At 38.5% G+C, this 17,972-nt stretch overlaps 1 protein-coding gene across 5 annotated transcripts in view; it reads right to left on the minus strand.

The window, feature by feature from the left end:
• Positions 1-17,972, minus strand: part of LOC139687115 (cysteine-rich protein 1-like) — a 119,939-nt gene that overhangs the window by 98,204 nt on the left and 3,763 nt on the right. For 4 of the 5 annotated variants that reach the window (XM_071584234.1, XM_071584235.1, XM_071584237.1 and 1 more), the window contains exons 4-5: positions 16,271-16,541; positions 7,759-8,010 (exon numbers count right to left, since the gene is read on the minus strand). In XM_071584234.1, the coding sequence (XP_071440335.1) occupies positions 16,325-16,541 (217 nt within the window). In that variant the 3' untranslated portion in view covers positions 7,759-8,010; positions 16,271-16,324. Of the gene's footprint in view, positions 1-7,758; positions 8,011-16,270; positions 16,542-17,972 lie in introns of those variants that run through there. The other variant, XM_071584238.1, reaches the window with a different exon arrangement.

Below are 17,972 nucleotides of genomic sequence, written 5' to 3' on the forward strand. Positions count from 1 at the left end.
CTTTTGATTCCGTCTGGTGGCCATCCGTAATTAAATAACTAAAATATTTAAGGGTCTCCAACAACCTAATAAAATTAGTCAAAAACTATTTTACCAACCGCGTGATAGAATACTCCAGCAAACACCTCAAGTTCTCTAAAGTAGCCACGAAGGGGTGCCCACAGGGTTCGGTTCTTGGCCCAACCTTGTGGAACCTCTTAACCAATTCGCTTTTAAGAGAAGAACTCCCGGATAGGTGCGATATTATCGCATACGCGGATGACATCGCAGTAACTATCCCTGGAAACAGCAGAAAAGAGCTGGAAATGTTGGCGGAGAAAACTCTACTTATCCTAGAAACCTGGGCAAAAAGTAACAAACTGAAGTTATCCATAAAAAAAAGCCAATACATGACCCTAGGAGCAAAAATATTAAGAAACCCGGCATGTTAAATCAATGGGAAATAGCTAAAGAGAACGAAGACCTTTAAATACCTCGGCATACACATAGACGATAAACTTACCTTCCAACCTCACGTGAACTACACTTGCTCGAAGGTTAAGACTATCTTTGGTGCCATAAGAAGGCTTTGCCGTTGTACATATGGCCTCAAACCGATGGAAAACATTTATGAGGGAGTAGTAATACCCATTGTCACTTATGGGTGCGAAATTTGGTCCCATAGAGTCAATCTCGCATGATTCGAGAGAAAGCTAAAGGAGACACAGCGTGCCTGCTTGATAGCGATGTGCAACAGCTATTCCACCGTGATCTGCGACGCACTCTGTATAGTGGCTGCAACTCCACCTCTAAAATACCGAATTTGGGAAATAATTGCTATAAACAAATCGAGGAAAAAATTAAATATAGAGTATTTCAACCTCTCGTTAGATGCAGAAAATGCAGTACAAATATCAAAATTAAAAAGACTACTGAGACAGGAAACACATAGAGAATGGAACGACGAATGGAACAGAACAGAAAAGGGAAGGAAAACACACCGTATATTTCCGAACATAGATGACCGGATTAAATTAAATATTAAACACACATCAGCAAGCACACAAGTGTTAACCGGACATGGAAACTTTAACTCCTACTTAAACTTCATAGGGAAATGTTATACCCCTCTTTGTAACTGTGGAAAAGAAGACACAGCAGAGCACAGAGTGGAGGATTGTGTTTACTATGAGACAGAGCGGCAACTCTTATGGAACAATATGGAAGAGAAGCTAACGAGCTTTAGGGAAATGATTACATTCTGCCTAAAGAACAACAATAACCTGCTCGGAAAATTTGCAATAAGAAAACCAGCAAATAGTGAACCACAACAAGCGAACTAACTGGGAAATATTTTGTGTAAAATGTAGCAATGTATTCTATATGTCTATTGAGTGATTTTTTTTTCTTGAATTGTTTATCATTAGTTTAACTCCCAACATATATAAGCACCTGTAGATGTTAAAATTTTAGAAAAACTTTCCTTATGTCTGATTATTTTTGTCTTTTTGTCTGTTTTGTTATGTATGTTGTTTCCTTATGTCTCATTATTGTTTGTAAAAAGGGGAACTAAGATTCAAAGGAATCCCCAACTAACTGTGAAGTAAAATAAAAGTGGACCCAGGAAACCATTGGTCAAATGGGTCCAAAAATTAAAAATTAGACAGAACATGTTATCGCAGTCGTCCACACTTAGGATAACAGAATTTTTTTAAAGTTTTGGTGACTAATCCAATAGTGAATCGACTATGGGTCAGTGAAACAAGCTTTTCCATACGATTAATCGTCCGAATAAAATATAGGGGTAATCCCTAGGTTGCGATCGCTATAAGGAGTTCATAAAGATTTGAACCACGACACCTTATCTGAATTCTGATTACACATCGATGAGCTCCATATGATGTGTGGTCGCTCGAGGTTTTATTTCATTAATGACCCGGGGAAAATGCGATCCTGAGTTCAACGCACCCACCAGTTAAATTTCAGTTCACTCAATGCGAAAAAAACACGAGGCACTCTAGTTCTGGGGATTGTTTAAAACAAGAGAATGGGAGGTTACTTCAAATATGATGAAATGTTGCGCAAAGTGACGTCAATTACGGAATATTCCCTTGTTTTATCTTAGAGGATCGCTGGCACGACTGCTCTCTTGCGTCGTTTCCTGCTTTCATAATCACCAAAAGACCAATGGGTATGGGCAAATGACAATCGTCAGAGTTATTTCAGTGACCGAGGAACAAAAGCATTTCTCACTGTCTAACAAAGGACAAAAATGTTGGAAGAAGATTATCTCGTGTGAGTCGACACGGAAATATTCCATGCTACCTAAACTAGACCTGGGAAGTTTCTTACTTCATCCGTTGAGAACATTCCCATATGCTCGTTTCCAAGCGTATAATACGTCAAGATGTAGCATGTCACAGACGCAGGAAAAAATTTGACGAGATGATAGCCTTTCTCTAGCTTATTTTCGACCGAAACGGAAAAATCATTTCTTTCTCTATTTTTTTTATCGCCGATCGATTTACCTTAATATGAATGAAAGATTTCAAGTTATTCCGGTGAAACGACTGGAGGTTGAAGATCATAGAAGACGATGACCCAGTGCTAAATAACCCGGGAACTATACCTGGATGAATTTCCGGTTTCTTTCTCACAACATTGTCATAATAATTATTGTTTTTCGGAAGTGCATTAAATTAACTGAGAGGTTTCTTTGCTATGCGAGGCCCATCCACCTAAACAGTCACCGTCCAAACTACTATACCATAGAATACCGACCATAGCGAAGTAACATATACGAGGGTCATCCGGAAAGTAGTACCCGTTCGTGAAATAAAGACACAAAAGTAAATATTAACAAACATAAAAAATTTTATTTGAAAGAGGGTACTTTAAACTACTTCTCAACATAATCTCCAAGCAAATTAAGGCATTTGTCATAACGTGTGACAAGTTTCTGTATTCCTGCTGAATAGTCCTTCGCCGCCAGCTCATTGAGATACGCGAGGGACCCATCTTGCACAAATTTTTGCATAATGCAGATGGTGTTTAACAATTTCATGAACAATTGTTCGAGAAACATTGGGAAAATGCTCACAGATGTCATCAATTGTGACGCGCCGATCGTTCCTCACGAATTCGTCAACTGAGCTCACCAGTTGGTCTGTAATGACAGACGGTCTCTCCGAACGCTCATCGTCGTGTGTGTTCCCCCTCCCCATGTTGAAGTTGCGACACCACCGCCGAACAGACGACTCGTCCATTACATTGTCTCCATACACCTCCTTTAATTGGCGATGAATATCACATGGGCGAACGTTTCTTGCATTGAGGAATTTAATCACTGCCCTCACTTCACAACTGGCGGCGTTCTCAATTTTTTTAAACATTGTAAACAATCACAGAAACAACACAGGCAATGCTAGCGTCACGCAACTTGGCTCAGAGAAGGCAGACAAGCCACTGAAGCTATCTGACCTCGTCCAGCGGCTACTCGCGTCGTCAGCACTTCATGCGGCACGAACGGGTACTACTTTCCGGATGACCCTCGTACTAAAGCAGTGCTTTTCAACTGGGGTGTCGCGGTGCACCAGGGTACCACAAGGGCGATTTTTAGGATGAATGACGCAATAAGGCTTCTTAAGCGTATTATTTAAGGCGGGTAAATACTTTCTAATAAATGGATATATATTAATGAACTAATTAATACGCAATTTACTCGTCAACTATTTTAAATCATATCAAATAGCGTATTGTGCAAATACTAAATTGCGTAAAGAAAAGGGAGCTCAACACAAAATAAGCCACCATTGGAAAAAGGTCGAAAAGAACTGGTCTTAAGGCTCAGGCCAAACTGCCGTAGAGCAGCCTTAGGTTGCGGGGCACGTTAAGGTTCTCCGCGGGCCCAATGTAAGACTTGAGTGACATAATCGAGGAAAAATTTTGTTTTTGGGAATTCGACCATAAAAAATGCAAAAATCATCCTTCTCGATTCAACACGTGTCTAACACTACCCTTTTTTCATGCCTTCTTTTTTGTAGCGGAGTTATTTCAAATTTCTCAGCATAAAATATAATTCAATTTCCTAGAAAAACAACCCTATCAGTATTCTTCCAAGTCAGACGCCCCTGATTCTAACCTGGAAGTTATTCAATCCGTTCCGGGTTCAGGAGATGAGCTAGAATGACACCTTGATTCTTTTATTAAGCAACATCCAAATTTAAAACAGATAGTCAACATCAGTTGGTCAGATAGAAGGTACTCCGTTTTATTTTATTTATGGAGAAGAAGTTGGATAAAGAGAATAGGTTAAAACAATTTCAAATTATATCGCGAAAAGGAATGAATAAGTAGAATATGACAACTGAAGAACCATACATTTTACATAATGTACGGCGAAAATTCAACAGAATTTTAAAGACCCAAATAAACGATTATTTCTTTCTATAAGATGGGTGATTTTAACTATACGCTTAATATCACACGTGGTGAAGTTGGTGTTAATAAACTTCAAAATAAGATTAGGGAGTAAAAAAAACTGCCAACTTGAAACATCATTTTGCATTAATGAATTGTGAGAGCTATCAGTAGAACATATAAATAATAGTATTGATAAAAAAGTATATAATTTACCAAAACAACCAAGATAATTTCATTTTTCAAGGAGATTACAAGACGAGCAAAGGAAATCGATCATGAAGATATTTTAATTGAAGTGTTTTATTCGAATCTCTACATAAAAGTAGCTTCAGATGAAAACTATGGTGCGCATTAAGAGCAGGGAAGTGAGACAAGGTTTTCCGAAGTGGGGCATGTTTTTAACGAAAACGTAAAGATGCGGTTGAGCCGTGAGTAGGAATGAAAGTAGATTGGGCTATTAAGTCAGCTACAGTTGCAAGTGATAAATCGTAAGTTAGGGATTCTATCAAAAATATTTGGGCAAACGGGGAACAGTGAGGAGGATTAATCCGAGATGATGATGAATCACCATAAAATGGAAGTAACGTGATTCAAAAGAATTAGGAATGCGGTTAAATTTTAAGATATGATGGCAGTAAATAAATTGGGGGGGATAATTGACGCGTTTTTCATTAGTTCAGGACTATAAAAGGCATATTAGAAATTGGATAGCGCAGGAATTAACCTAATTACATGAAAAGTATGTTTTAAAAAAGGAAGAACTGATACCCGTTTACTAAGACGGAAAAATTGGGGCAATAAATTGGGAGGTAAATAACTGTCTGCAATTAAGGAAAAAAGTGTGAGCACAATACTAGAGATATAGTATGAAAGGAAAAATAATAGTTGAGCCAAAATTGGTAAAAAAGCATGGAAAAACTATATGATAAAGATATAAGCCAGAGAGTTTAAACATAAAAAGAAACTATGTCGTTAAGGACTGCGGAGACCAATGATATCATTCATTGATTGCGAGATATAAAAGGCATTTCAGGAAATGGAAAGAAAGTAATTGGGGTAATATGACATCCCCGAGGATTTACTATATATTTTAGGAAAAATGGAAGGAAGACTTTTAAGGCATTCTTATCATTGATATACGTATAGCATTGGTATAAATGTCTAAGCTGATTTCTTTGGACATCGGTACCAATCGTTGTTTCACGGCCATGGTAATGTTCTTAATCTTACCTCAAACTTATGTTCGTACCTAGTCATGAAGAACTTTGGCCCGACGACTTGCTAAATTAGTACTACAGGGTTCGTCCGGAAAATAAGTGTACTGACTCCTGGGCTGGGCGCGCCGCTCCAGGCGCGCCCAGCACCGCTCTGACGGGCTGCGATTGGAGGGGGGTATGTTGGCAAGCGACGCTGAAAAAGGCAGTCGGCTCTGAGCTGTGGTGCGAGTGAGGAGCTCTGTTAACGCGAACCTCCACGCTCGACCCACGTCACGGAACGCGATGCCGAAGCAGCGTTATTCCATCAAATTTGCGGTAAAGCTTGGGAAATCGTCTACCGAAACTGTCGGTACGATTAGCCAGGCTTACGGGGAGTCAGCCATGTCCAGAAACACGATCTTTCGGTGGCACAAGATGTTCGTGGAGGGCAGAGAAGAGGTCGACGACGAGTCTTCGAGAGGTTCCCGATGATGCCTTCGCGGGAGCGTTCCAGGAATGGGAACGCCGCTGGAACAAGTGTATCGACTCACAAGGGTCCTATTTTGAGGAATATTAGCTTAAGAAATGTAAAAGTGTAATAAATTTTTTTTCCTGAGCTCAGTACACTTATTTTCCGGACGAACCCTGTACCTCCCACCTTAAAAGGTGAAAAAGCAACATCATGCGATGAACACAAGATTGTAGGATGAATTCTCCGCGTAAAAAAAGTAGAAAATAGGGTGGCCAACAAAAGGTTAAAAGAGAAAAAGACAAATGATTAATTATATGAGGACTAGTTTTGGCTGATAAATGGACAGGGGCAAGTAAGATGCCATAGCAGTAATGTGAGCTGATATTAGAGTAAAAATAACATAACTATGATGTACATGGCTGCGGTGTGGATTTCGATAATGCCTCCGGAAGAGTAAATTGCGCACAATAAATGAACATATTACACAGGTCAGGAGAAGACCGGAGGTAGAGCTTACTTATCAAATGCTTGCACAAGGCTCAGAAATCAAAAGTTCGATTATCGGATGGAGAATCGGGAAGGGCGGCAGATCGGTTACCCGCCATCACTTGAGCTCTTCAGCGTATATGCACATGAAGAAAAAATTAAGACGGCATGGAAAGGAGCGGTGGAAAAAAAATGTGTCCCGAATTTCAATTCCTTAAAACTCAGGCCATTTAGCACCCCAATCATACCTTAAAACGATATCTTAATGCTAGACTATGTGCCTTCCTATCGTAGAGCGCAATAACGCCAATAAAGCGGCGGAAAACTCTCACGTCACTACAAATAATACACATTCCATGATTCCAAGTCAATTATCTTTCGCTTAGTCAGCAAGTAAAATTGCCATCCAACCTGTTGAAATTCGTTCTGTTGGCCGAAAACAACACTGCTATTGATTACAAATTAAGCTAATTCAACTAGGGGAATTTTAATAATTTCAGGTTCTACGGGATTTAGGGGTCTAAAAACGCACTGATTATAATTCCGAAAAACCAAACCAGTTACGTCTCTAAAATTTAAATTTGTTGAACAAAAAAGCACCGTGACCCTCGCCGTGCCACTCCTCTGCCCGCTTTACTTGTCCACAATTCAAGCTCTCCCTCCTGCTACGACCACCGTGAGAAGCCTTATGCTCGTGCTCACAACGTGCATTATAAACTGTAAACGCACCAGCTAACACAGGGCATTCTACGGAGACATTCAGCTCAGGAGAAGTTTGGAGCTCCTCCAAGCGACACTATGTTTGACATAAGTGCCGATGATAATAACGTGTACGTTATTATTTTTGTGTCATGCAATTTGCCTCAGCGAAGGAAAATGACTCCAGGAAGTACACATGCCAATTATATCAATGTAAATCCATCAAAATTCGAAGGAAAAAACAATAATGCTTAATGTTACTCTTCCCTGAAAATGTATGGCTGGCAGTACAATTTGCGAGAAAAAGGACAGCGCCAAAGTGCCATCAATTCTCAGTTGAGGAATTCACAACATGGCCCATCTCTAAAATTTAAGTATCCTGCGACTTGGTGGTCAAAGCTCAACATTTCAACCGGACATTCAAGTTCACAGACAGCAGCCAGTGTTCAAATAACAAAAAAGTATGATTATTTTCGCCTCTACTAGCGACAACTTACTACTCACCGTTATAGTGAGATGTCCACGATGTAGATTCACTTCACAGGTATTCTTACCGATGGCCTGCTCACCGGCTGTTTGGCGGTCAGGTGTCTTGCGAGGCGGCGGGAGAGATGGTGCCGTGTGCAAAGGGATGGAGGAATGGGGAGGAGGATGGAGTTGGGGAGGGCCGAAGACTGGTCAGGAATACGGAATGGGCTAAGGAGGGGAGGGTGAAGGTGGGCTACAAGAGAATGAGAGGTGAAGAGCACGGAAGCGCTGAAAGAAAAACGAAGAGGGGCTTGTTGTGCATACGTAATGACAAAGCGAGTCCACTAAGAGGTTGACTCCACAGGTAGTCTTTTCAAGAGACCGGGTTGGGCAACCTAGCAAGAAGTAAGCGTTTAGCCCTCGATAACTCGGCTAGCTGCATCAAAACATCACAGTCTCAATATCACGTACAACCGTACGCTAGGCAATCTAAAGCAATTATTATACATCATTACAAAAATATTATTTTGCGCGAGACGTACGTTTAGCTCACGAACTTATCTAAATATAAACGCAAAATAGCTGTGACCCTAAGGAGCACAAAATGTAAAATCGGGCTTTAAATGGAAAATTGACAAAGAAAAATAGTTCTATAATGAATTTGAGCAACTTGTGGCATTTCACGAAAAAGAAGGAAGAATAAAATTGAGTTATCACAGAGTAATTGACTAGCACAAAGTTGTGCATTCTTCCTTGCCAAGGAAACCCTCTACATTGAAATTAAACATCTTACTTATTCCCTCAATCAACCATATCTTTTCATCGCCACCAATTGATTGTCTTTCGTAGAAAATCATGCCTGTGCCCTCCAAAAGAAAAAATCTTCTTCTTTCCTCCTCTTCAAATCCCCTTCTGCTGGCATATGTAACATTAATTTTGATTTGCCCCTCTAACTTGGGGAACAAGTAAATCCTCAGCATTTTATATCTCAATTCAGCCAAATATGCTTAGAGTGAAGTACTTTAAATGATTAGATTGCTCCCTTTACATTGTTTCCCCATCTTGCTGTCAAATTCTGAAGTTTTGTGTCCTAGTATTGCCTCTGTTTTCAGTATTATTCTCTAAATTCTGAGTCAACAAACAGGTTAAAGTTGGTAATAGATGATGGATGGGAAGGGTTCCTTTTCAAAAGCTGATTTCATTGGGAGAATTGGATAATAGCTGTGCTCCATTGTTCATGGAAATCCGAGCCACGTGCCTCCGTCGCAACTTACAGAATATATGAGTGAGGATACACTGGGCATAACATTAACCCACAGAAGGCCTGACCATCATATATAAAGACCCAGGGATGAATTTTTGATAATTGATAATTTTGGGATATACTTATGTCCAACCAGATATTGTACATAATTTGTGTTTTGCGATATCAATGCATTATGATGGCAAACTTTTTTAATCAACAACCATTCTGGTAGTTTGCTATAACCAAATTTAGAGCACTTGCTTTTTCAAGTGCTGCACCTACTAGGGAATGACAGAACAGGGTTATAGGGAAAAGGGGTAGTGTTAATATTGAAAGGTTTAGATACAGGCTATGACAGAATTGAGGCCATTAGATGAGTATGGCAGAGGAAGGAAGAGAATAGGCTCTTTAGAAAGAATGAGGGTGAGCAGAAGGTAGAAAGAAAAATAATGTAGGGCGAACAAGGGGAGGTTCTCAAAAAGTAAATAGCCGCTAGGAACCATGCAAAACCTACCTATTAAAATGGGGAAAATAATTTAAAATGAATAAAAACATTAAGACAAAGCTCATGTACATATTTGAATTATTATAACCGACTTTGGAAGTACGTAGAGAATTGTCAAATTTTTGGTTTTTCACATTTTAGTTCAACAGCCAGTCAAGTAACTAGTCATTGCTAAGGGTATTTCAGAATCAGTGTGATAGATATGGGATGATAATCAGTGAAAATAAAATGAGAGTAATCAAGTTTTCAAGAAATAGAAAGCCCAATTTAAACATTAAATCTGAAGGTTAAACATCAGAACAAGTAAATAAGTTCACCTACCTATTAAAGAAGTTTATTTAGAATGGGGAAATTAAGAATATAAAGATAAGAAAGAATTGCATCAGGTAAAAGAGCTTGTACCAAGAGTAGAAAGTTTATGACGTTAACTTTGAGTACAAGGGTAAAGAAAAGATTAGTTTAAGTTTTGTTGAGCCACAAAATGTTGGCATAAATGACAGCAGGAAAGCATGGACTGGAGGCTGTCCAAATGCGGTGTGGAAAGGAATGGAAAGTGAATCGAATTTATGTTTGAGTACTTATTTATATTTCCAGTGTGGCTCAACTGAGCTATGATATTCATAAATTGAGCCTTCATCTAAGTCAAATACTGAAAATTGACAGTAAACTAAGTTTTAGACTCTATATAAGATAATAAATACTAAGTAAGCATTCTCTTTTCTCATTCAAAAAATATCATTAGGATATGAAAAGCATCAATTTTGGAGCAAAACCAATGGTAAATTACTGAAATCGATCACAATACAGGACCAACTACCTCCAATTTTCAACAAAATATAATGGCAGAATAAGGCGGGTAAGGTAATAGTTGACGCAGGAAAGATCCAAGAGAGATGGAAGGAGTATATAGAAGAACTGTATAGTAAAGAACTCAGACCAACAAAGTTAGACATTGAAAAAGAAAATGACGTAGAGGAAGACAGCTTAGGTCCAGGCATACTAGACAATGAGCTAGAAAGGGCATTGAGGGAGATGAAACTAAATAAGGCCGTGGGGGTAGATAACATTCCCGTGGAACTTTTAAAATGCTTAGGAAAATATGGGAGGAAGAGGCTATATGGGCTGATCCGTAGTATTTATGAGGAGGGAATCTGGCCGGAAGACTTTGTGACATCAGTTTTAGTTCCTATTCCGAAAAAGGTGAAGGCCACGTCATGTGAGGACTATAGGACAATTAGTTTGATATCCCACACAGCTGAAGTTGTTCTCAGGATCATAAACAAAAGGATAGAGAGTAGGGCAAATGATTACTTAGGGGATGATCAGTTTGGGTTTAGTAAAGGGAGAGGTACGCGTGATGCCATTGCAGTAATGAGATTATTAATCGAGAGGAATCTAGAACACAACCAGGAGGTATTTGCCTGTTTCGTAGATTTCGAAAAAGCATTTGATAGAGTGAATTGGGAAAAACTAATGAGTATATTGCAGAAAAAAGAAATAGATTGGAGGGAAAGGAGGCTAATCCGCAACCTGTACATGTCTCAGACTGCTCAGGTGCGGGTGGGAAACGGGGAGTCAGGATGGGCAGGGTTAGGAAAGGGTGTAAGACAGGGTTGCCCATTATCACCGTTGCTGTTCAACCTGTATGCAGAGAAAATGATCAAAGAGGCATGGGAAGAACTCGAGGTAGGAATGAAAGTGGGCGGGGAATTCGTAAAATCAGTTAGGTTTGCTGATGACCAAGCTTTAGTTTGTCAGTCAGCCAAAGGGCTGCAAGCATTGCTGAGTGAATTGGAAATTCAGTGCGACAGGTATGGGATGAGAATCAATATTAATAAAACAAAGGTTATGTGATTTTCTAGAAAGAAAAAGGCCAAGCTTAACATTAAAATAGGAGGACAAAAACTAGAGCAGGTAGAACAGTTTACGTATCTCGGTAGTGTTTTGGACCAACACGGTCATAGTAGTAGGGACGTAAGGAGAAGAATTGCGCTAGGCAAAGAGGCTTTCACAAGGAGGAGGGAGTTGATGACAGGGACTTTGAGCAAGGATGTTAAGAAAAGACTCGTAAAAACTTTGATATGGAGTGTAGCTATGTACGGTGCGGAAACGTGGTCATTGAAGCAGGAGGATAGACGTAGATTGGAGGCTTTTGAAATGTGGGTGTGGAGGAGAATGGAGAAGGTGAAATGGATAGAGAAGAAAACAAATGAGGAAGTACTTGGTATGGTGGGCGAAGAGAGGGGTTTGTTGGGAGCAATCCTATGGAGGCAGGAAAAGTGGATGAAGGGGGTGTTGACCGGCAGTGGGATGTTGAAGACTGTGATAGAGGGTAGAATGTTGGGCAAAAGAGGAAAGGGAAGGAACAGGATAGGGATGTTGGATGGGATGAATGGAGGAAGAAAGTACTCAGAGATGAAAAGGGACCTGATATAGAGTAGGATGATGGATTTTGTGTTTTGTTAGGAGTAATAAAATATTTGTTTGGTAGTTGTGTCCATCCAAAAAACCTACCTTAACTGGTAGATTACTTTAAAAAAAAATAATGGCAGAAGACATACAAGTGTTAGCTATGAAATGAGAGCACAATAAAAATGGATATTGAGGGAACCTGTCTTGGTTTTATATATATTCAACTTCATAACTAAGTGGCCACACATTATGCAATGTAATAACTCCACTACATTAATCTAGTCAGCCATTATGAATGTACATTACCTGTTTATCTTTATGCCATAAATAAATTTGTATCACTATACTTTTAAAACAAACTTGTAAATAAGTAAAAATCAATTTACCTTACATATTGAGAGGCATAATGGTTCAAGTAATTCCCTTCCTAGATCTTCTAATAATGCGTGATACATGCTGTTTTGTCAGGAACTGTTTTTTCAAGTTGCTGTCCGCTGGATTTTTTTTACAATTCTGCAATAAAACTAATGTTACTTGATCCCAAATGTAAACAGCACTGGTTTCTAGGATCTGTAGAGGGAACTAGATCACTCCACTATTCCAATACTATATATTCCAACTGTCCTTGAGAATGATGGATAGGAATAACAAATGTCTTATGCATAGGTGATTGGTAAGACTGAAAGAATTGTTAGGGTGAGTGATCTCATTTGCCTAATATTCATCTTCAACATCCCATTGCCAATCTAAATGCTTGGCATCCATCTTTCCTACCTCCTTTGGATTTCTCACAACAATCCCTGCTTCTCCCCCGCCAGCCTGCCTAGCACATCCTAAATTGTTTTCTTTTCTGCCCATTTCACCGTTGTCATCTTTTTCCATACATTTTAAAAGCTCCCAATCTCCACCATAATGAAAATGCCTTTCCACCAAGTCAAGGTTGTAGACCATGGGGAGGGTATTAGAGGATAGCACTGGGAAAAATTCAATGAGCTGGTATAAATTCCTGGAAGGACAAAAGCCACTTTATATTAAAATTAAAAGAGAGACCCAATTAATTCACTGCTTGCATCACAAAGTTATTGTGTAATTAAATAATTTAAAATAAAAATCTTAGTAGTTACAAAATGTGAATATCATCATAACTGCATATTTATCAAAAGTATTCACATATTATTGGAGAGGGACCAAGCAATAATAACAAAGATTTAAGTAATCTTCTAAACATAAGCTCTAGGGCATGTAGCTACATAAGTAGCAGCAGCATCAAAAACCTTACCCAAAACATAAAAAATTACATTATTATGTGTTATGCCCTCATAATACATTCTCAACAGAAAGAGATGTAGTTCTACAGTTATTTCATGATTGATACTGGTGCAAGTTGGACATAGATCGTGCCAACCACTTATGTACTCTAGTAATTAAGTGATTTTGGAAGACTAAACAAAACAAAGATTAAATGAAAGAGGGAGCAGGGATGCCGGGAATGGTGGAGGTTTGAGGAGGAAAGGAAGCAGATGGAATTAGTGCTAGGCAATGCTAGATTTAACTGGTCTATTGCATGTAATGTGGATTGGATGGATAGACGACTTATTAGCTACCTGTGCATGTCTCAGAATGCTCAGATGTGAGTAACAGATGAAGAGTCAGAATGGGTGCAGTTAGATAGGGGGGCAGGACTGTCCACTATTATTAGTGATTATCAACATATACGAGAGTGGGTATTGAAAACTTTTAATTATTACAAAAATATAATCATGATAGAAACTTAATTTTTTATTTCTATCAATAAGACGACCTTACATCATCACCATCCAAAGTTACATATTTCTCCCAGGGTTTCTTGACCTTTCAAAGGAAGTCATTGTAGAATTCAGCAGATTGCATTGAAAACTATTGTTCTACTTCTTGTCTGATCTCATTTGTGTTGTCCAATCTCTGACCCCATAATAGTTTTTTAGAGTTCTAGGAATTAGAAAAAGTTCTTGGGGTCAGATCAGGAGAATAGGGTTTATGAGGTAAAATTCCAAAACCACATCACTTTGATTGTCGGCTGCCCTGTGGTTCCAATGCAGGTTTGCTGCACAGTGTTTGCTTCTGAGAAGGAGTCAATAGTCAAGGAACCCAGCATGCTGACAACGTTTACATATGCAGTTGTTGGGAATTACTTTCCACACACTGTCATAATCAAATCAGTCTCATTCATGATCATTTGGATGGTTGCTCTTTGGTCTAATGCAATTAAGTCCTCCACTTTCTTCACATCGTCATCATTTTCCATGAGTAATGGTCTTCCACTTCTTGCATCATCTGTGAGAGGTATGTGATCAAATAGAAAAATCCTTTCCCATCTCACAACTGGGTTATATACCAATTGAGTGGTTTCAGGTGTGATGTGGATGAAAACAAAAATAATGAAAAACAGATAGTCGCATTACTCCAATGAATAGAATTTATTGTACGACTGGGTTTAGATGTCATCATCAGGTCTCACCTGATGATGATGTAATACATCAAAACCCCGACATACAATAAATTTTTTCCAGTGGAATAATGCTACTATCAGTTATTCAACTGTGTTAATTGATTGAATATCATTTCCATAAACAGTCATCATTTCATCATGGTTTCGCTGGGCATTGTAACCTTTCATATGAAGGAGCTCAATCATACAGCAAGCCTCCATCTTCTCCATAATGTGAGTCACTTCAATCTATGGCTTCCCGCAACAAAACAAATCAACACCAATAGCTGAAATTTACAACATTATGTACATTAGAATCAATAGAGAATTTGCAGAATAAATTTTCTCCAGGTATCTCAGGTAATTCTTATTAATACTTACTTAAAAATTTCACCCCCGGATAATGGAGGAAATGGTAAAAGAAGCATTGGAAGAACTGGAGATAGGAATTAAGGCCAGGGGCCATTCATAAAATTAGTTATGTATGTGAATGATCAAGCTTTAGTAAGCCCATCAGCCATAGAGTTACAAGTATCGCTGAGTGCATTGGAAAGTCAGTGTGGTATGGTAGTCAGTCAAGTATGGTATGAGAATAAAATAAACAACAATTATGGTTTTTGAGACAGAGGAGGGCTAAGTTAAACGTTAAAATAGAAGGTCAAAACTAGACCACATGGAGCAGTTTACCTGTCTTGGCTGTTTTAGGAACAAGATGGGCAAAGTAGTAGGGATATAAGTAGAAGCATATCATTAAGTAAAAAAGCTTCCACATTAAAAGGAATTGATGACAGGGATATTGAGTAAGAATGTTAAGAAACTGCTTATCAAAACCTTGATATGGACCATGGTTTTACACTGTTCAAAAACATGGTTATTGAGGCGAGATCATACGTATAGTTTGGAGGATTTTGAAATTTTGGTATGTAGAAGGATCGAAAAGGTGAAATGGAAGGAAATGAGAACCAAGAAGGAAGTACCAGGTATAGTGGAGGAGGAGAGAGGATTTCAGGCAGAGATTCATCAGAGAAATGAAAGGTGGATTCAAAGCATTTTTGATTGGTGATTGGACGTGAAGACTGTGATAGAGGTGAGAAAATACGGCAAGTAGGAAAGGGGTAGGAAAAGGATGGGCATTTTGAATGGAAAAAAGGTAGGAAAGACATATGCGGAATTGAAGGATGGTTTCCGGTAGTGCCCTTTTTCAGGTTGCTTTCTGTTAGGGGAGGCAAGGAAATTTATCATTGTTCAATCTGGGTCCATCTAAAATCTACTGTAAACAGTAGAATACCAAAAATCCAAGGACTTAAGCTGAATTATGATTTTCATAAATGTACTGCCAGAGATAAGAAATACAATTATATTATTCAAAATGCCAACGTTATTAGTTCATTACCCCCACAAGCAAGAATTTAAAGAATATTACCAAAAAATATTTCATCCACAAATGTTGGATCAGTGCTTAAAACTGATGATGCTAGCTGATTTCTAATGAGAAATATACTTTAGAGTAAAATATATGTAACATAATTCATAGTGTATATGTATACAAATAACTACTTATATAAAGGAACTATTCACTAATGTGTACCTAATTACTGGAAAATTTGTCTAAAAAATTCATCATAGTAATCCTTGAAAATAGATAATTATACCATCGCTTTTTACAGAAATTGCACGAACAAGTAAAAAAATATGAAATGTAAAAAAATAGGTATAATATCCTTAAAGAACACTTAACGACACATTCAACAGATTCAGGCGAGATGATGTGGAAGTTCATCATTATGAGAAAAAAACCAAATTTGCACTTTTTCACAGATTTATAGCTGTGTTTACATGAGATATAAATCTGTGGAAAAGTGCAAATTTTGTTTTTCTCACACTTAAAGATACAATTTTACCCTAAAAGACACTTTACACTATGTGGTTGGAAGCATTAATAGCAGGCAGTTCCAAAGAAAAGTTTGATAATTCACTCATTGGCTGGGGCTCCATCCACTGATTCACTTTCAAGTACATTAGACAGCATATCACGAGCCCTATGAATCATTTCCACAGCTCTACACTGCCGTTGCTCTTCTTGGTGTCTTCTTTTCCTAACAGTTTCTGGTGAATCCGGTGGATGTAAACCACTCTCTGCCTGGTAGTAGCATATTGAAGAATCCCCAACCACAAAGGCAACTGTTATCCTAAAAAGATGCATGAGAATATACACACACTCACACATACATATCATAAATACATGTATATCATTGTTCACAAAAGTGATTACAAGTTTGATCACCGGCATGACAGTTGAACAAAACAAAGAAAAAGATCAAAAGTTCACTCAAAATTTTGGTAATCAAATATTTCAGGGACCTAACCACTTCCACAAATACCACAACAATACCTCCACCAAATTGAGTAGCTTTAGACGTGATGTGGTGGAAGTCGATCATAATGAATAACTGATCGAAGCACTTGAGTGGAAAAGTGCTTCGATCAGTTATTCAATACCTCCACTGTACTAGCTACCACCTTATCTCAAACTAAACAACCTCTTCCATTCTCACTCTCCATGGTCATTGAATCTACAATAATTCCAACTCCCATGAAATATTTCTCTCCAATTTGCAAAATTCTCACCTCAACTATGAATACACTCCGGATTAGAAAATTTTCCAAAATTGCCATGCACCCAAGTCTTTCCAAAATAATGGCTTCCACACCACCAACCTCCCAGGCATTCAGTCCCTTGAGGTTATGCTAAAAGACCTTTTCCGATCACAACACCCCACAAAAGAACAGCAAACATATCAGAATGCCCTTGCATCACTTTTAAATGAAACACCTGTTTAACTGTAATCTTGAAAATGATTAAACCCATATCTAAATCCTCTACTACCCACAATTACGCATGAACACTTGGCCTTTGACCCAAATGCAAAATTTATCCCATCTTCACCTCTCCATCCCTCTGCCCTTCCTCCTACCTCAAACAATGTATTCCACCCCTCAACATACATATTAATAATCCCTGCACCTGCAACCCTTCTTTCTCACTGGTAACTCTACCATTTCCCAAACACACTTCCCTCCATCGTATTTCTTTCAATACCTCTTTTAACATTTCAATTATTGCCTCCATCTCCCTTCATACACACTATAATGGATCAAAACCTTTGAAGTGGCATGTATTTGGCTTCTAGTATCAGTCTTTCCATGGCCTGAGCCTTGCTCACTTGGAAATGCCCTCTCCATTCCCTTTAATTCCACCTCCTAATAATCTTCCTTTGATAATACCCTCTCCCCACACTCTAAACTCATTTCCTCAATCTTATCCTTACAGCAAAAAAGGTGGTTATGCCACCAAAATATTCAAATGCCAAAATTCTGAGTGTTCTTTTTTTTGTATTTTGTTCAGTTTTGACACCTAGGACCATACTTATATTCACCTTTGAGAATATTGCCCCTCAATAAACATTACCTCCAATGGCACAACAAACCTTGGCCTATAACATATAGCATAGTTTATATAATTGTTTATAGCATAGTGAACTTGAAATAGTGTTTTATATTTTAACAGAAATAACAAATATTTGAGTTCTAATCTGCATGCTCAGCTCTCATCTCCAGGT

This window comes from Hetaerina americana, unplaced genomic scaffold, assembly GCF_022747635.1.
Source record: "Hetaerina americana unplaced genomic scaffold, ioHetAmer1.1.p SCAF_17, whole genome shotgun sequence".
NCBI lineage: Eukaryota > Metazoa > Arthropoda > Insecta > Odonata > Calopterygidae > Hetaerina > Hetaerina americana.